Genomic DNA, 20,553 nt, shown 5'->3' with positions numbered 1-20,553 from the left:
AGGAGGTCGTTACGTAGTGCGATCGTCGGGGAATATTCGCGTCAATTTTTTAACATCGAGATTCCAACGTAAACGAAACGAAACGAAAGCGAAAGCGAAAGCGAAAAGAAAATGCATACAACCATTGAGGAAGATAACTTTATATCGAGTCATTCTGGCAAGACCAAACTGCGTTCTAGGTAATAAGCGTTTTAAGCGTTTTAAGCGAGAACCACGGAGAAAAGCACGACACGCTTATTATTATTATTATTATTTAATATGTTAATTGTTCAAAGGTACGAGTTTTCCAAAACATTTAAAGTTTGAAACTTTGACGTTAAAAACGAAACGTTTATTCCACACGTTCGACCTATCTTTACACGTAGAACAACTTCCTGCTAAGTATTTATTCTGTCTGGTTCGGAATCAGTCGTGTTGGAGCATACTCGTTAATCGACAATCAAAAACGAAGCGTCGCACGAAAAAATGCCGCTTGGACGTTTCCAACGTGTACAACAATGATTAATCGAGGGTGATTTATGAACAAAATAAAATTGTGCAAATATCCCAATACGATAACTAACCATCTTTATGTGTTGCAAGTCACGCCATTTTCGCGAAAGAACTCTGCGATCTGTGGTTTTTTAGCGATCGTTTCCCATTTACATTTCGCTGCTGTGATAATCCGTACTCGTAATAAAATAAATTTTCACGATAAGGCACATACGAATACTGAGGTGTCTGTTGGTCGACTGGAAACGCGCGGTGTCTTCCACGTGTCCCAGTCAAGCACGCTTTTCATTATTCAAGAACAGTATAGCACTTATACACGTATATGTATACGCAGTGTGTCGTGGCATTTCAAGGAAGAAAGTAATGAAATTTTCTGGTCTGGTCAGACCGACCGATCAAGCCGGAATTATTCCTTTAAAGGAGAAACAATTTAAATAAAGATGGGAAAATCGGATTCATTATAGCGTTATAACGGAAACGTCGATCGACCTTTCCGTCTTTGATTCGTGGACAATTCATGGACAAACACCAGCGATTGGCACAATTGCTGACACAATGTATTTTGCGAATCGCAGGGACAAAGTTAGTCGGTGTATCGACGTGTTGCGCGATCGATCGTGTCGCGTAAAATTATTACTGACACGATGGACAAACAGACGTTGATATTTTCCTTTCTTCTCTTCTTTGCTTCGGCCATCTTTGCCAGCGGTAATTATAAAGCAACGAACGTTTATATCTACATTTTTACTCGTGCTCTATATATTTTTCTCGAATAGTTGATCTTTTATTGAAAATAGATACGCGTAGAACGGAGCTGAGTTGCAGCGGTCGTGCTTATTACAACGTGACCCTGACCGCTTATTATCCCGTTTTTGACAGTGACAACGAGTTTGACTATTTGGATGCTAGAACGAGGAAACTGAGGAATCTACAGGTTTGTTCTCGATCAGAATCAGTGTTCGATTTGTCGCCAACCTGTCGTCCTTGTTTTTCTAACCAGTACGATCTTTGTTCTTTCGTTCTTCGTTATATGGTTACCGCACAACATCGAATATACTAGTAACTATCCCGTTATTAAGGGAAACAACGATATGGTTACTCGTTTCGTTATAGGATTATCTGGATGGTCGTGGAGAATTTGTGACAGTCTCGATGGACCTGGATTCTGGGATACCATACGGCACGAAATTGTGCATTCCCGAATTAAACGAAAAATTCTTACGGCCGATTCCGCTTCAGGTATGGTAGATTTAAAGACTCGGCAGCCTGTCCCTCGTTGTGACACGGTCGCGTCATATTTTTCAGGCTAGAGACAAAAGCCGCTACAACGACGTTACCACGAATTCGCCCGATTTCTCTCACGTGGACATTTGCGTTAGAACAGAGCAAGATACTTACGATAATTCGGTGAATGGCATCGTAACGCTTTACGTGAAATTGGCAGAAAAATGATTTCGTGAAAATTACGAAGAATCGATAACACGCAACGATAGAACTGCGATGCGAACAACGTTTACTTCTTTTCGAAAACATGTACGATACAGCGTCTAAAATAAATCGATTATGCAACGATGCTTTCCGTTGAAGAATTATCAGATCGACGACCAGTGAGGCCACGTTTGAATCAGTTGATAGAGGCTGTCGCCTGGACAGGAAGTTGACGTCGTTTGTCGATGGCCAAGCAACGTATAGTTCTCTTGTATTTTCCCAAGCGTTACACCGTACTCGATCAAATCCTTAACTGCCTTTATCGCAGCCGCGCTTGGATTATGACCTGTGAATATTTCGATGATAATAAATCCCATAAAAATTGTAATTCTACCATTTTGCATCGATTCTATTAAAAAAGACTCGAGAGAATTCAACGAATCCGACGGTAGAAGTTGCGATAAACGTCGCGTTACTTACTAAGCCAACGACAAACTTACCAACGAAATTGCCAATCATGCAAATTCCGATGCTCTTCGAATTGTAAGGCGTGGAATGTGCACCGTGTTTACCCCATCCTCTTCCTTCGTAAATGTTTCCATCTTCGCCAACCAAAAAATTGTAACCTATGTCCTTCCAGCCTTTCTGGTTCATGTGATAGTTCTAAATGCATTAATAAAGCAAAGAAAATCGTTACATCGATTGGATAGGCAGCCTCCGTTGGATCGACGGTCCAAGGCTTCGGAAATTTTAATCCGGCCCTGAACCTGAGAAACGAAATTTCCAGAGTGGAAATTTGTTGATTAAATTTCAACGTTGTCGACGCTGATCATTTTAAACTCTCATTTTAAAATCAGTTTAAACTCTCCGGTCGACAAGCGGAAAAGACCGGTTCAATCACCTGAAAGCTTCTCACTCTGGCTTGACAAATCGCTCGAGTCGTGCAACTATCGCTCGCCGAATGATGAATAATAACGAACGGAGCAGGCTCCTCTGCGAGATTCCTAAGAGTTGACTTTGGTGCGTTGGCTCCCCATTCTGATCTTGATATTATACTTGGACGTACTAAATATCGAGGAAAATTGAAAAATTCAATGGATATCGGAAAGCGAAGTAGTAAAACAGTAGGTAATACCGAACATTTCTCTTCAATGTCCTTTTATCAGTTTGATAGATACGATAGACACGTTCGGTGACAGACGCGTCGTGCATCGTGCGATAACGATTGAAATAACCATCGAAATAACGATTTCTGTCGAAGGATCGGATCTAACTAGATTTTACGACCGTCGGATATTACCTTATTGTTAGTGGCTTATTCAGCAACAGTGTCATCGTATTGGCGTAAAAATAATTAATTAACATGTCCTCGAATCGTCAGCTACCGGCTAAATAATGATAACGATAAGGCGACGATAAACGAACGTTCTTGACATTACGGGTCGATATGCCATAAGCAATAAGCGCAATCTTGTTTCATATCGCTTATAAATTTTTTTTTATAAAAATGATCGGTGACTCGCACGAATATTACTTTATGTAGAATAAACATCATACTCTGCTTTTCTCAAGCAAGCCTAAGATAATTAAGCGGAATTTCGTTAGCAACAACGTTCGTTGGACTAGATGGATAGCTGGATGGATTTTTGGCGTTAGAAAACGATATCGCTGGTTCGTTGAACCGAAATAAATATTTGTAAAACCAAACGAACTAAGAAAATTAATCATAGAAATAGCCAAATCTTCGAATAGGACTTGCGATCGAAACAGCGTTATATAATTTGCTGCGCTATACATCGACTTCATGCAGGTCTAACCGAAACTTATATTTACAATTCATATTTCGCAATTGCTGCTAATTTTCACTCGAGAAAAGATCGTAATAGAGAGAAGAAGCACGAGGATGCTACACGATCGTGAATGTAAAATTTCCTCGAGTGGAAACGCTGAAACGATTCGAAGAACACGTCGAGATACTTGCACTATTAATCGGCCTTAAGCGACGACACGTTGCTTCGATAGTATAATTTCCAACGATTTTCAAGGAACAATACATTACCAGGCGTCTTATGCACAGCACAAAACAACACTTGACAGCTGGCGAGTAGGAGAATCACCGCTATTAACTTTGTCATCTTCGTTCACAGACATCTGCTAACATTGTGATAAATGCCTCAAATATATACGATGCAGATGGTTGGTTCAATTTGTTGATCTTTGACCGTGTCGGTAAGAGGGAGGGGGGAGGATATTTCCCATCATGTGCTCAGACGTCTTTAACGAGCTATCCATACGTTTATCCATAGAGATCGATTTAAGGTTTGCTTTGTCAGTTTCGAAATAAAATACAATAAAAAAAAAAAAAAAAAAAAAAAAAAAAAAATCGAAATAAAATAAATAGTACAGCGGTATGGAATTAGGATTAAGTTCTCGGAGAATGTAATAAAGCGTCGAGTACGTACGGCTCTTGTAGGTGCTGATTCGTTGGTTTGAAATTCAAGTCATAACTTGTCGATTTAGCCAAGAGGGTTATCCGTAGAGAGCGGTAAAAGAATCGTTTACACTCTCCAACGGACTATCGAACATAAATGCAGATTGATCGGAATTACAGCTGGTAGCGAGTATTTCAAGAATAAAATCGATTCGATGACGAAACTTTTGTACTATTCCTTGAAAGAACGGTTGAATCGCGATGAAGATACGGTCAATTTCTTCGATGCTTTTTGTTCTCGCGATTGGAATACTGTGCAACAAAAAAATTGATTTTCCCGGGTCCTAGGCCATACGTTATAAACCGAGAGAACGTAGCTTTTCGACAAAATTCAAATAACAGGCAAGACAACTGACAGGCTCGTTCGACGCTTAATCTCTGATCAAGGTATCTCTCCGTATATGGAAACATGGCGAGCCACAAAGGTGAGAATGGCCAAAGCTTCGTCCCTTGCGTGGACACGCGTGTTTTGCTTTATCTCGGAAGGAGTATCGTTGCCGCGAGAGTTCGATGTAAGATTTCCCGCGCAGTTTCGCATCATCTGTTATCAGCTTTTGAAAAATTCCCATGAAAATTTCGTAACAAACGAAATGATATCTCGATCTCGTTTAAATTGAACTTAAGTTAAAAGCACGGATAATTACACGTTCTTAACGCGTAACTAGAACGTAAACGAGTTCCTAAAAAACTTACTTTCTCGGCGGAATGATCTTCTTAAATCATTTTCCTGTTTATGCTTATGCGTTTCACGAGTTGTGTCGTGGGAGATTTCCTGGTAAATATGAAAAACAGTAAATTCGATGGAAGATCGATATGCTTTATTTCTTATGCCAATGCGAAAGATTACACGTCACATGGTCCGTAGAGTTGTACCATGTTACAAAATACCGGTCGATTCGACGAATCGATCTATAGAATGTACGTTTTTGCAATTATTTTGTACCAGAGTGAAAGAGTCGAGAAGCGAGAAAGAAGACTAGGGATGAACTTGTCCCTGATAAATGATAATATTTATTATTATCTATTATTAGTCAGTTGCGCGTTTAACGTATCGTTTTGTTACTATTTGTCGTATTTTTCAGCAATATGCGGGAGAACAGCGGTGAAATTTAGTTCACGGTATATGACGCTCGAGTTAGCTGACTCGAACGAAAGCGAGAAATAAGTCGCAGTTAGCCGTGTATCGAAAACATTTATATCGCATTATCGTTAATTACATCTTTCTTCCATAGTACCATATAAATGCTGTAAACTTCTTTAACGTAACGAAACACGCGATGAAACAAGATTTTGCAATCATTTATCGTATGTAAAAACGCGTCAAACGTAAACTATATATATACGAAAAATATATTTTATTTTCAAATGCATTAGCTTTCTTTCTTCTTGCTCGAGATATTTTCATTCGTTCAACGGTAATCAACGACAATGTCGTTCAATGTTTCGGTATAGGATGGTCGGTCCAGCGTGGAAATTTCTGAACGTACTTGTAAAATTCATTGCCTGGACAGAGAGTATTCCTGGCTTGTCGATGTCCCAGCACGTGATAATCATCGTGGATTTTGCCAAGGGATACTCCGTAACTGATCAAGGCGTTCACCGCCTTCAAAGCTAGCTCATTGGGAAGAGTATCTGCAAAAATTATTATCGTTGCGTGCACTTGGATCTACGAGCTTAGTTTTATCCAAATAAGTCTATGATTTCTACTTTTTCCTACTTCTACTATTCGCTCGATCTTTCGAATTTCCATATCAACGACACTCGACGCTGTTCTAGCATTGAAAATGTACCTAATTAACACGGATCTCGACATAACGATTGCAAGTACAAGAATCACGTTCGAGTATTTATCTGCTTCTGTCGTACAATTTCGAAATTCTGTCCAACGTTAGAGTTTCCGATATGGTAAGATCCACTGAAACTATCCGTTTTGTCGTTTGTAGGAAAAACAACGTATATCGAGAGACCGCGGATTTCTATGTCAATTTCTATGTCAATTTATATTTTAACCGATCCAATGGAATCTAAGCATTCGCTAAGAATTCGCTTGATAACGATGAAACGTAGCGACGAGTGCCGTACGCGTTTTTCGCTTAAAAATTTCGCATAGACGCGAAATTGCGTTGCCCGCCGAATCATACGTCGTAATTCTCAATATGGTCGATTTATTTCGTTAAGAATAAGTAGTTGTAGTTTTGTTAAAATCGCGTCACACTCACCGCTAAAATCACCGATAACGCATATTCCGATGCTCTGAGTGTTGTAACCAGGTGCATGCGCCCCGACGTAATCCCAGCCTCGACCCTCGTAAACGTTCCCATCCTCGCCGATAACGAAGTTGTAACCGATATCGAACCACTGTCTATCGTCTATATGATAGTTTTGGTAACTCCTTACGATCTCGGAGCACGTTTTCTGATCGTAACAGCGTTTAGCCGTGCCTCCGTGATGAACGACCACGTAAGGTGTCGGCGTCGTTTCCAACGGCACTCGGGCAACCGGTGGCCTGGCTCGCCACTCCAGCCTGCTCACGATGTTTGGCACCGCTACGCAATTAACGTGCTTTTCAGTATTTGCATTTCTGTATGGAAACTCTCTGGAATACGGTATCGGCGATACAGCACGGCGCGAGATTATCGGTAAAACGACTCGACGATGCAAAGTCGTTGCTATTCTCTCTCTTGTTAGCTAGTTCCATGTCCATATGGGTATATTAGGTTTTGCGGTGACGATCGATTTCGAGATTTCTTTTGTTTAGTAAAATGCTTCGTATTACGGAAAACACGACGAAAAACGACAAAAAAAGAAAAAAGTAATTTGACCTATTAAGAATTGTTTATTTTGTTAAGCACTTGCACGTTTGAGTCGATGATTTATCGCATCGACGAGATCTTTCCTCTCGAAACTTTGCTTGATTCTTTTTAGAAAAATAACTTGAAACAAAGAAATCGAGAACGGCTGCTTACCGGTTTCGCTTTCGATATCAGTTTGGTAAAATGGCAACGCGAGGGCATTTTCGATCGAAGCGAGCAACGTGGAAACGTATAACGCAAACGCTAAAGAAATAGGCGACCCCATGATGCTCGACACCGCGTTAGCTCGTAGTTAAAAGTCTGACTGAATGGGAATGGCGAAAGAGCGTCGGTTTTTAAACGAAAAATTGTACGCGACTGGGAAGCCCCTCGGACGCATACGTTGGGTCTTTTAATCCCTTCCTTTCTCTAGATAGTTGTATCACGAAACAAGTCGTTTCGAAACGAATTCGTTGGAGCCAATAAACGAAAAAGTACATCGATCCGTAATCTCTGATAGATAGAAAAATCTAAAAGATAAAGCAACGTGAAACGTTACCGCGATAAGATCGATTGCTCGATAATTGCATTTTTACTTATTATTACCTGTATATACAACTTTCAATCCGACGATTCGCTGAAATATTTGACCAGTTAATACGAATTTGTTGTCGGTGATGCAGCCATTCGCCAAATACAATCGAGCGATACGAGTACTGGTGTACGAGAACGTCTTCTTATAGAGTATAGGAAAAATGTTAATTAACGCTGCAAATGACATTCAATCTGAGAATGATTTCGTAAACTATATCTCCCGAAATTAGAAAGCATGCGAGTGACGAGTTTTTTTCTATAACTTTATATCAGGGGAAAATAAAAAGTTTAATTAGAAAGAAAAAGAGCGTTCGTCTAAGTGCGTATGTTTTTAAAAGAAGCTTTTCAAATATCGCTATAACCGATTTTCCCGCAGATGTCGCCACATTCGTCGCAAAATCGTTAAATTCGTCTGTTACTTTACCGGTATACGATACGTGTATCGATCACGATAAATTGTCCGTTTTCATTCGTTTCCCTATCAACGTCTTCTAGTAGCGCGTAATATTAATTGATTTATGATCTTCAGATCGAATATATCTCTTTCTTTTTTTTCTTTTTTTACGCGAACAGAAGAAAACGAATTACGCATACCCAGTGGCTCGTGCCACTGAGTTATGCGGTACTCGGCGAGATGGCAGCGCCGTACTACCACTAAAAACCCCTTCTCATTTTCGCTATTGAAACGATACTCGAGGTTCCAACTCTGGAACCATTATATCTAACTATTATAGCCACTACCGTTATATCGAATATATCTATTCGTATATTTCATATATTATATTAAAGGTAATATATATACATGGGATAGTTATAGCTTTAGCCACCTTTAGCTATGTAATGTACCGCGCAACGATAAAGAGTGCAACACCGTGATGAAAGCGAATATTTATTTACACGTATATACATAAATATCATAATACGACAAAAATAGGTTTTAGGAGCAAGTAACTTTCTTGATACATGCGTTCCAATTATCACAAATTTTTTTGAATCCTTTGTAGGATGTTGCTAGGAAATATAAGAGATCGTGTATACTCGTTGATCAACCATCGAGCATGTTCGTTGCTCGAGGAGATCTTTGATGTACGCTATCGTGGCAGTCACGATATGGAACAACACGAGTATTTGACTGTCGCAACTGGAACCGCGGCGAAATAGGAAGAAGACGATCGGTTCTCCGCGATATCAAACCATATTAAATATCCGAGAACGAGGATTCGCTTCCGGAACTTTGGAGCAAGCTGTATGGCCGAGTTATTCGGTTAGTTAAAGCGTAAAGTTAAACGCGGAGACGCGGTCGCTGTACAAGCTTACGCTTCGATAGATATATAATAAAGAGAGAAAGGTGTGGATAAACGTTGATTTTTTTCTTCTATTCTTATGATTTGTCGACGGACGCGACCGAGATATCGACCAAAGTGACAAGTTGAGAGGATACCGTTCAAAATTATTGTCCTGGAACAATGAACAAGGTAACGAGGAAACGGGAATATCTCTGATCGACAACAGAAATTTCGAACTTTCGAAAACTATTTTGAAATTACTTTAAGAAACGTCGGAGAGGCAAAGATAAAACTTTTGAAAATTAAACCTTAAACTTTCAAGGGCCCGATTTATCTATCGATAAACGTTTGAAAATCGGAGAATACGCAGAAGTCGCGAGAAACTGATTCAATTTTTGCGTTCTCTTCGACCTACTCTTCCATTATAATTACCTATATTGTATATAAATCTTACGCTTGTACATTTTAAAGTACGAATCTTTAGGTAGGATGAGATTACGTAGAATGGCTCGTCGCTCGTCCTTTATCTCGAACGAGTAATCCAAAGTAAGTTGTCTTGCTGCAATGGAAAATCGATGTTAATCGTTTTTAATCCCCAAATCAAAGAACAAACTACAGCGTACGTTGGATCAAAGTAGAAACGTAGGACGGCATACCTGAAAGTAGTCCTCGATTTCTTGAAGCGTGCGATTTTTCGTTTCCGGTAAAGCAACGTAAACGAATACTGCCTCCAAGAGGGCGGAAATGCCAAAAATTGCAAAAATTCCAGTAATGCCTACTGTGTCGCTTACCTGTTTTAACGATGCAAACGTTATTTGCAACAATTTCTAGCGATATTTTGTCGCTGTTATCAAGAGTTTGTTACTTTTGGTTATCGAATATTATGCGTGTACAAATAGAAATATTACGATGCATAGGAGCCGCTACGTGTCGAGTCGATCATTTTTCTACTCGTTGTCTAGGATTTTGTGAAAATTTCAAGAAAAATATATTTAAATACAGTCTCTATTTAAGCCGACTGTTGTTCCCCGATAAATTTAGAAAGATCGAGTGTCCTTTCTACCGTAAACGGTATCGATGAAATTACACGAGTACATACTACAACTGTGATCATTTTTTAATCTCTCGCAAACATTTCAAAAGCGTCATTTACGTTCGAGTATCCTTGCTCGCTATATAAACAAATTATTAAGCTAATTCTATTATCGAGTTAAATCTTATATAATCGTGGACGTACCGCGGGGAAAGATTTTGTAACTATAAAGATGAATAAGTTGAAAAAGAAGAAATTGCAACCACCGCCAATTCCTCGAGCCCTTTGCGGAAGTAACTCGGCAACCATTAACCCTGGAAATGTCATCAATCCCATGGAGCTCACTGCCACGTAGATCAATAGAAAAATACCAACAACGTAAACCTGAAATATACGAATATGATATAACGGATCGCGTTACTACATAAATCTATAACGTTTATGATAAATAAATGAAAATGTACGCTCACGTCGATAGAAGATTCTTCCTGAATCGATAAATATCCTGCGAGGACTAAGGAAGCGAAGGCCGTCCCCACGGCAGAAAACATTCCTAGATATCTCCTATTTATTTTCAACAATAAAACGCTCGCTATTGAACTAAACAAGACCCTAGTAATGGCCGTAATTACCGCTGCCAAATAGTTATTTATCCTGTCACCACCTGCGTATAACAAAATAAGTATACGTAATCGGAATTATGTAATTAATATAATAGTAACGTCGAATGTATAAAGTGTATACGGGATAAAACCGATATAAAATTTCTTTCTACTGGTCTACGATATCCGCTGGATCCGCGTGATCCTTACAGAGTTGCTCGTTTCAAACGCAAAAATTCTCGCTCGACAAACAAGAGGAAAATTAATGCGAACGGTTGAAAGATTACGCACGATCGCCTATACTTGAAATTATTCTCTAAAGACAGTCATCGTTATTCGTGATTTTAAATAACTTTAAATGTTTAAAGGAAGGCTTTGCGCACACAGACTTTACACGTTACTCTCGCATTTTTACGGAAAGTTTTTTATTTAGAATTGCTGCGCAAATTTGCTACGTAATGGCAGATTTCGTAGACGTTCCCGAAAAACAAACAGACCAGAGAAAACGTGGAAACGCGTTTTCCAATTTGAAAAACTCGAATGAGACTTAAAAAAGAAAATATTAACCGGTAACGTAACGTGTGTATCGCAGCCGGTTCAGGCTGCTCTTGAATTCTTCGATACCAATCGTCCAAGTAGAGCATCCTTTGATCGTTTCCAATTAGCGAAAAGTATAGCAAATATTGCCCGATTTAAAACATGTTCCTTTTTCCAGGTTCCTTGTTAAATCGTAAAAGAAATAGAATGTACGAAACATAGAATTACTTGTAGAATTGTTTACGCAAACAAATTTTTAAGCTTTGCAACGCAAACGCTTTTTACGGTAAGCTGGAAATCTCTCGATGAAAGCATTTTTCGCTTCGTATCGTTCGTATAGTCGAATATTCGTTTTTGAGACGAGAAACTCTATAACGATAGAAAATGAACTCTATAACGATGATCTTAACGATCGCTTATTAGATATTTTAGAACAATATTCGAATCGATAGCGTTACGAAAGCATTTAACAATTTGCTTTACAGATTGAGAAGTTGTTGGTGTTCGGTATTTTCTATAAATCGTGTAGCTGTATATTAAATGCATAAACGATTCCCTTTACCGATATCTTCGACGAGATTTACTGCATAGAAAACGATGACAAACGTCCCACTTATTAACTGAAGAATGTTAAAGATATTGATGATCGTTAGTGGTTTCAAAACACTAGGATCGAGGAGCGTAGAAACGACAGAGGAAATTTGTCCGAGCCGTGAAGTCGTGGTCGTAGCCGTCCGTGCTAAGTCTGTTTTCATTCGAGCTTCCAATATTCTCATTTCGGCATCAACCTTTCGCAAATATAAACGTAATTTGTAAGAGTCAACTTTTCATCGTAAATTCATCATCGGCTTACCGCAAGGGACGCGACACGTTACGTGGCGTGACATCGCGAAAAGTAAAATAAAATTTGTCAAGAAATAAGTAATTGCAAATGACAAAAAATGACTAATTATTCGATTTTATAATTACTCAGGCGTTAATCGACTGTAAGAACGAACAGTTACTAGATAAAACATAAAACGACGAGGTTCTCGTCGTAGAAACCATTTCGCTAATAGGCTCAATTGCTGTATACATATCTAATGATAGGGGGTCTTTTAAATGTCATTTTCCCAAATGGCAAACCGACGATATACTTTGCGAATACACCGATTATGACGACAAAACGAATTTCTTCGGCTTTCGATAGACTTACTTTCGATAGACTCTGGATTCCGTGACTATTTTACAAAGATATCTGTACCTACGTATACATATTGTGCTTACCTGTTGCACGTTACCTCCTCTCAACCACAGCAAGGCTTTTCTCGCCTTGTCGGGTTTCTTGCGTCTTACGAGCCAAGCAGGACTTTCCGGAATCAGGATTAACGCGATCAGTGCCGTTATGGGAAGAACGGCCCCGCAAAGGGCCACGATGTTCCACGTAAAACAAGCTCCTAACGCGTAAATGATGACAATACCGAGGCAATAAAAGGTGAGCGTACTTCCTGTCAGAAATCCACGAAGCGTCGAATCAGCCGTTTCACCCAGTAACACCTGTCGGACACCATTCCGAGATCAATGTCTCAAATTTCAAGATAGATGGGCTGCTGATCCTACGATTCTTAAATTAACGAAATAATAAAGAATGAAGAAGAAGAAGAAGAAAAAAAAGTGCAGATAGATTTGTACGGTAGATCGTACATTTACGTGACACGAATATGACAACCGATAGATTATACATATATGTATGTAACGTGGACAAAATATAAACAGAATCTGATAATAAGGCTAATCTATAAATAAAAAGTCATTGTATGTATTAAAGTTAATTATCAATGTACGAAAAATAAAAACAATTTGTCCATCGAAGAATTTGGCCGAATAATGAAAAGTTTGTTACGCGATTGAAAAGAGAAATGATTAATAGTTCCTACCTGAGCTGGTACTCCCATTAGACCAACGCCAAAACCTAGTACAACTCTTCCTATCAAAAGGCAGGAAATGTCTTTGGCAAAACCTATCACGAACCATCCAACGAATAGCGGTACTGCTGCAAATTGTAAAGATCCACGTCTGCCAATCTCATCCAACAATGGGCCGGATACCAAAGATCCGACAGGTGTTGCTAGACTATGAACCGAAGCTGAAACACAAATAACAAAGATATATGCTTGAACGGAAAAGAAAAATTACGTTTTTGCCGATTGCCGATGAGTCGGCACGTACTCTTCGATGTAGTGGACTTTAAGCCACAAAATAAGCGATTTAATCCTTCTCGGCCTTGGCGCGAAACGAGGGAGCGGGCATCCAAGAGTAACGTGAAATAACGTTTAACGGGTAATTGATTTAAGTAACTGATCAAGTTACCGATTAAGTTAAATTACTGAAGCGAGCTCGACGAGAAAAGAAGAAGCGGGCAATAGGAGAAATTCGTGTCCTACGCGGGATTTTCGCTTCGCCGCTGGTCCCGAGTTCTTCGAATTTCCAAGCCGAGTGTACAATCTTCGAATAATGAAATTACGAGACGCGAACGTAACAGTACTCCGTGTAACGAAATGACTAGTCTGCGAATACGGTGGGAACGATAAACCCGTGTACTAAAGTTCTGTACGCAAAATACAACAGCGATCCCAAAGAACACGCATCGCGGTCATACTCTCGCGGAGAACGCGAGGGACGAACGTCTCAGAGATTTTGACGCGCTTCGTCTTTGACTAATGGACGGCGCAAGTGGCGAGTTCCGCCAATCGAACGGAATAACCGAAATAGCGATGATGGTAATTTTCTGAAAAGTCAAAGTCTGCCGAAAAGGCAAGGTAGGGGAATGCAAACAGGAGATTAGAGGGAAAGAAACCTGCAGGACCGCAGGAGACGCGTGGCAATGGTTCGTATTATTGGAGATTGCGATTTACCGTCTTGCTTCGTAGTATGTAATGATTCAAGATGTTACGAGATCTAGCTACTATGTTATCAAGTATTATCGTACGTAATTGAGAAATTTATTTTGAAACAGGTAGGTACCTATCCAGGATCCAAGTTGCCGATCAGCGTACATCGTACCATTTTCTTCGGCCAATTGCGGTAACAAAATTGCACTGTAACCAATTGGCATTCCTCCGCCGGTTAGTAGCAATAATACCGCACCGGATACCAAGCACTAAAACACAAAAAAGATGTTGAAAAATGAAGAACATCGAACGAAAAAGATCAAATGAAAAAAATATCAAAAACATTCAGGAAAATACAAAAGTATACCTTCAAAATGTTTTGCCATAACACCTTTGGATCTATTTCGTTCGATAGTTGCCAAATTCTCCGATTTCTAATTTTTCTAAATATTCTAAACTTGCAAAAATCGGAGAATTGGAAGAGGAGAAAAGATACGCGTTACCTAGATACTAACACGTTTGAACAACTTTTTTGCCGTACACGTGCATGCATAACCGGCAGTGGTCGGCTCGGTTTTTGAGTTATAGGCGACGATATCGCATTAATGTATAGAATACTCGCCTCGCGATACATACATATGCATAGGAAACTTTATAACATATGCATGAACTTTATAACATATTTGAAAATCATCGAAATCCAAGGTGGATTCTTATCTGTGAATACATATTTACCTAAACGAAACATTTTTCAAATAAACGAAAGTGATATTTGTTACTTGTTTTTTTACTTTCAAATGGACTCAAAGGTATCATGGAGGGTTTCATTGTTTTATTGTTATCGTATTATCATCAATAGCGTAATAATATCTGTCAATAGTATTTGTCAATACCGTTTCTTAATATACATGTACATGTACGTGTACTGTTACGAGACTTTCCCTTGATTTCGGTATACAGGCAGCTGAATTTAGTTAATTTTAGTTAACTTCTACATTACATATATATATGTAATAACATATGTATATTACGGTGAACAGAAAATGACTTTGACTTGGAACTTGGAAGGAAATGCTGGTCGATAAATAATTACTTGGTATGTAAAACGGAGCAACTTTGTTCTTTCTTGAAAGACAGTGTCGTTTCGTACGTCTAATAGAGCGTACAGCAATTTGATTTAATTGCAATTAATTCGCCAACAAGTGAGAAAAGTATATTTATATCGTTCTTATCGTTCCAAGTTTTATCCGACCGCCGACTTTTCAAACCATTACAACATAATTCCTTCCCTGTACGTCGTACATTTTATTAATACTATGCGTTTATTAATGCACCTCACCTGTGCGAATATACCTTTGGAATTTGACGAGTAATATATCACGTCACATTTTTCGTCCAAAGTGCTATCTTTATCGTGAGTATTATTATTTTCAATGTCTTCGCAAACATTGCCAACCTGTATTATCTTTGCATCGTAATCGGCCGCATGGTATCCTAACATCGAACGGTGTTCTTCCCTGAAATAGCAGCATTTGACAAAGAAAGGAAGAAATCTTTTTAAATATACCATAATTTTTATTATATCGATGACATCGTCTTCCAGCCTTTTTCTCCAAGTAGCACAATTTTACATTTAGAAAATTACACGAGTTATAATGCGGCTATCGGCTACACGCGTGAGCAAGAACTGCCGTTTGTCTTGACAATTTACTATTTACAAGAAAAACGCTGAAAACTAATAGCATCAACACCCTGAATGTAGAAAGAGGATGTCTCGGTTAGAAGATATCAACCGTGATATACGATAGACGAGTACGTTACGATGAATAAAAATAAAAAAGATGAATAGATAAAAAAGAGATAAAGATAAGCGCATGTAGGAATCGAAGCATACGCAAGCGTATGCGTGTATGTACCTGGTTGCGAAACTTGCAATATCGTTACAGTTAGTTACAGTTAGATGCGACAAAATATAGAAATATACACGTACTTTGCGATATTTGATATATTGCTCTGTATACTCGATCTGTTGAAATATCGAATTAATTTTTACGTACGGTTATGATTTACGCGATGGTACGCTTTAACGTCCGTACAAGCATAAGAAACTTATTATTCTATAAACACAAGCACAGAGATATAAAGAAAGACAGACACATAGAGATATACGTGTATAGCTTATTATAGCATATACCTCTATGAACAGTATGGGCACAAGCGACAACGTAACGTAAACTATGTTTCTACGATGATTGTTGCTCGAAATGCATAATACAGCGATTTAACATACCCATCTGGCTGCGCCATATCGAAGCAGGTTTAAACAAATTCAAACCGTTTAATATCGATCTTTGTCGATTCTCACAATCAGTCACTTCGCTAATTAATAATTCGACCACGTGATTGAACAACTTTGCGTTTTGTTGCTTCTTATTTGCCTTCTAATTTTCCTTGGTCTCTGATACGTTTGACTTGGCATGAAATAATATTTCGTTAATGGAAATCTTTGATATAAATGATGAAAACAGTGACTTTCGCTTAATAAGACACGTTTATTATGTAATGCATTACATGAAAGTAATGTTGTCGACGTAGTCGTTGTGTTTTTACTTCCGCGCGTTCTATGCATTTTGTGCATGTCGTAGGTGTTAGTTTCCAAGCTAATTGTAATGAAATATTTGGATAAAAGTCAGATGGAGTTTCAACGGACCACTTTATTCGGCTTCTAGATTCTTCGTTCTAGATTCTCGATTCTAGATTCGTGATTTTACATTCTACGCTTATTGAACTCGCGCCGGATGACCTTTGATCGATGACGTTCCCCGTATACATTTACATGTATATGTATATATATATATATATACATATATTTGAACGTTTACTTCAAATTTTTGCATTTTAACGAAACTTTTCAGTTACCTTACTTAGAGTAAAGTAAAGCTACCTAACTTGGAGTTTCCACAGTTTCGTAAGATTTTGTTGGAAAATACATCTGTTTCGTTGGTACAATAAGTTGCGAGTCTTTTAATCACCGTGACTGTGAAACGTGAAACCCATCTTGACTCTAGTACTTTAATAATTCTATGACTTTCCTTTCATAAGCGATTCAGATGCTGCTGATAAGCTTGTAGAATTGTTTCAACCTCTCCGATTTCGATCACTTGTAAATGCGTTGTAAAGTTTAACATTTCAAACAACTTTTCTCTATACATATAACCGTCGATCTCTTGATCGAGCTTAGTTTGCCAGATGTTCTCTAAAAACTGTACATATCGCTACGATGTATTTCTACCTATAGTTGTGCATCTATGGCTGCGTATGCGTCGCTATTGGTTGCCGGTCGCTTATCTTTCGTCCATAAACGGAAGTCGAGCGAGCTTGAAGACTCCAAGCACAAAGCGCGTATGCGAAAACGTAAGAAATATCTGTTACGAGTGGTTTTCGATTTGGCACCGTCACAACGCCCCAAACACATCCGTGAAATAAAAACGATTATTCTTTTCGTAAAGTAATATCGTTTATTTATTATTTGTTATAATATTTATCAATTATTCGTTCGTCTACTATTCATACGATCGGTCATTATTCCGCGCAAGCGTTACCGGCCGCCTCGCGACGACCGCGTTGCATAGTTTAACCAAAATCCGAAACCCGATACATTGATATTCGTTTTTTGGTTGAATTACAAGTTGCAACAGACGTTCCTCGCAATCTCGCGTATGCGTTATATCGTTGTGCACGAGGGTTTTATGCTCGACCGATCCTCCCTTGCGAATCGAATAAGCGGAGCGGCAAATAGAAAACGCATACGCTGTCACATAGGCGCAACTATAGGCAGAAATACACCGCATACATGTAAATGTATATTCGCGCGTTTACGATACAAAATCAAATACTAGGCGAGACCGATCGTTATACGTATAAAAAAAAAGTTGTTCGAAATGTTTGTTTCTCTAACATATTCAAAGATCATCGAAATCGATGCTTTTGGTTTTTGCTTTTGAAATTGTAGGTCTTAATGAATTACAACTTTAACCTTAGAGATAATATTTGAAACGTACATGGTAGTTATATAAAATTCACGGATTTTCCCAATGATAAATTTAATAATTAATTCAACAGATGACTATCGAGTGTGTTTGATCTAGATAATTATGGACTACAGTGCGAAAGACCAGTTTTATCTGCAGCCTCTTGTCTTGGATATTCTTCTGCCGTAGGATTTTTTTTTTTTTTTTAATATCCATGTATAATTGATACGTCCAACTGAATTCTTTCTCAAGGAAAGATAGAATCACGATAAAGTAAGAGAATTGGAAAAATGCGAATGGTCAAACTGTAGCGTATTTTTAACGTTAAGAAATCAAATATTTCCATCGTAGAAAGGATCTCTGTCTCTTTTAACCGTTGCTTATTACCACTTTACGAACGTACGCGTATATAATAGGGGCAACTCTATACGTTCCTTGAACATGCTATACCGATATATACGATGGAGAAATGTTACGAAAGAATGATATATTTTGCCTGTGATTTGATAGAAAATAGATTTGTATTTTAAACGTTTATGTTTTAAAAATAACAATTATTATCACTTATTGTTAGAGGCAAAGTTTCAACTTTTTCATTTTCACACACCCATAGCTGCAACTTTTAGTACTTTTACTTTCTCATCTTCGTAGTGGTATTGTATCATATCTCGGGCAACGTTTATCGTAATTGTAGAAATTTTCCAATTACTATGAGACGAGAAATGGAACATGGATAGTTTGACACCATCGAGAGAGGGAAATTCAACTGTTTCGAGAAATAATTAACAAATTCGATAGTTCCACTGTGCGTACGTACGAAGCAGAAAACCGATACGCAACGGAAAAGCGACGAACGATAAGTAAACGATTCGTTAGACACGCACCGGGTCTCGTTTGCCTTGGATCACGTTGGCTCAACTGAATGAAACATTCCACCATACGCGCTCTTATAAGCCACTTACTTCGATTAAATCCCTTTCTCGGCGTTCATCGTGGGCACACTAGACGGCAGAGCGACCATTATCTCTAAGTGGCTTACCTTCAGCAGGAAATATCCGGTCAGAAAAGATCAGTTTCAACTAAGATCAACGGAATGACGGTGATTCTATATGAAACGATGAGACGAAAAAATAAAATAACCTTTTTCCATTCACACTTTCATACGGATCTCTCTTTTCTCTATACATACGCGTGTTGATAGCCAGCAGTTGTTCTATCGTATTTTAGATGCTTTCGGATAGGAACCTACGCAAACATGATCGATCGCGACAGAAACGGTCCGTCATTGAAATAAAGTATGATTTTATGCGGCCATCAAAAATGAACCATCGGATGCCGAGTTTATTCGTCTGATGTTCAATAACCTTGACCCGATATTCGAATAACTGACTAGCAAGGCTAACGACTCAACTTGACCGATTACATTAAGGCTACTTCGTGCTCGCGGTCAACCGTATAAACGATCTTTTTGTTTTTTTTTTTTTTTCATAGAAAATGACCTAGAACGTCAACTACTTCGTAGTACAGATAGTGAAAGTACACCGAGATACGATCAATTTTCTTGCATATTCGTTCGAGACGTAATTATATATAACATTAAATAAAAACCAAAATCGTTTGTACGATTAATAACTATCTCATAGATTCTATTGAGAATCCTTTAGGATTTCGAATTTGAACTTTATTTTCCTTTCCTCTAGAAAAAAAGCTCTGTAAAATTCAAGTAATTTAATTTCCAACAATACGTCATTTATATTTCTATCTATTCAGGGTAAGGTATAATTTAATGTTCTGATTTGATTCAGCAGAATCATAGAACGGGACAGATATTACGCTAACTTTCTACGTATCGATAGAGGTAAGAACTTTTATTCGCCAATGATGTGCAACATCGCGTGTACGTAGATTTTTGTCCTTGTGTATATTTCTTCTCTAGAAACCATCCGATAGATACTGTATACCGTTACTGAATATCGTTTAATAATTCAATAATATTGGTCGCTTTTTATACCGTAAAAGTTATCGTAATTCATCAATTTGATAAAATTGTCGTTATAATCTGTTTTTCGTACACGTTTTGTACACGATAAAGGTAAGTGGAAGGTAAATCCGCATTCGCGGTCAGGACACGATTCGCCTTCCGGATCTTCTACGATTTCAGAAACATGCACGGTGAGCCTGACTGTGTACACTTTATGTACGTATTTATGACTCAAGATTTGATCTAACATTGCCAATTTGTATAATAAAAAACACCTAGGTATAGAAAATATTAGGCTCTAGAAGGTAAAAGGCGTTTATAAACATACCCTCCGCGATTAATTTTCAGAATCTTTGATTTTATTCACCCTGATTTACTATATCACACTGAAAATGTTTATACGCGTATACAGTTTT

The 20,553-nt window shown here is 38.3% G+C and overlaps 4 protein-coding genes across 4 annotated transcripts in view; 2 read left to right on the top strand and 2 right to left on the bottom strand.

The window, feature by feature from the left end:
• The window catches only part of LOC132911115 (DNA-directed RNA polymerases I, II, and III subunit RPABC4), a 142,729-nt gene that overhangs the window by 41,852 nt on the left and 80,324 nt on the right, over positions 1-20,553 (top strand). The window lies entirely within an intron of this gene.
• LOC132911111 (uncharacterized) lies at positions 962-2,124 on the top strand. Its single transcript, XM_060967517.1, has 4 exons — positions 962-1,200; positions 1,290-1,426; positions 1,606-1,731; positions 1,798-2,124. The coding sequence occupies exons 1-4, from the start codon at positions 1,137-1,139 to the stop codon at positions 1,942-1,944; spliced, it is 474 nt and encodes a 157-aa protein (XP_060823500.1). The 5' UTR covers positions 962-1,136; the 3' UTR covers positions 1,945-2,124.
• On the bottom strand, positions 1,989-7,612 carry LOC132911412 (peptidoglycan recognition protein 3-like). The gene is given in 7 exon segments (XM_060968029.1): positions 1,989-2,266; positions 2,421-2,583; positions 2,822-2,985; positions 5,105-5,183; positions 5,826-6,043; positions 6,631-6,957; positions 7,378-7,612. Coding segments are annotated over 7 exon segments (1,245 nt in total). The 5' UTR covers positions 7,490-7,612; the 3' UTR covers positions 1,989-2,084.
• Positions 9,499-19,091, bottom strand: LOC132911080 (facilitated trehalose transporter Tret1-2 homolog). Its single transcript, XM_060967471.1, has 11 exons — positions 18,764-19,091; positions 16,416-16,785; positions 15,465-15,642; positions 14,259-14,394; positions 13,172-13,380; positions 12,522-12,791; positions 11,818-12,043; positions 10,587-10,780; positions 10,321-10,500; positions 9,740-9,874; positions 9,499-9,642 (listed from the first exon to the last, which is right to left on the bottom strand). Exons 2-11 carry the CDS (start codon positions 16,430-16,432, stop codon positions 9,607-9,609), a joined length of 1,581 nt encoding a protein of 526 aa, XP_060823454.1. The 5' UTR covers positions 16,433-16,785; positions 18,764-19,091; the 3' UTR covers positions 9,499-9,606.

This window comes from Bombus pascuorum, chromosome 10 (genome assembly GCF_905332965.1).
Source record: "Bombus pascuorum chromosome 10, iyBomPasc1.1, whole genome shotgun sequence".
NCBI lineage: Eukaryota > Metazoa > Arthropoda > Insecta > Hymenoptera > Apidae > Bombus > Bombus pascuorum.
Note: the sequence above shows the minus strand (reverse complement) of the source record. Positions and strands in the feature narration are given on the sequence as shown.

Bases quoted from the DNA above. Each gene is read 5' to 3' on its own strand.
- LOC132911111 (XM_060967517.1), top strand. From the start codon at position 1,137: ATGGACAAACAGACGTTGATATTTTCCTTTCTTCTCTTCTTTGCTTCG. The intron at 1,427-1,605 runs GTTTGTTCTCGA...GTTTCGTTATAG, and splicing joins GGAAACTGAGGAATCTACAG to GATTATCTGGATGGTCGTGG. The intron at 1,732-1,797 runs GTATGGTAGATT...CATATTTTTCAG, and splicing joins TACGGCCGATTCCGCTTCAG to GCTAGAGACAAAAGCCGCTA.
- LOC132911080 (XM_060967471.1), bottom strand. The intron at 14,395-15,464 runs GTGAGGTGCATT...TTTGTGTTTTAG, and splicing joins CCAAAGGTATATTCGCACAG to TGCTTGGTATCCGGTGCGGT. The intron at 9,875-10,320 runs GTACGTCCACGA...TCGTTAAAACAG, and splicing joins TTACAAAATCTTTCCCCGCG to GTAAGCGACACAGTAGGCAT.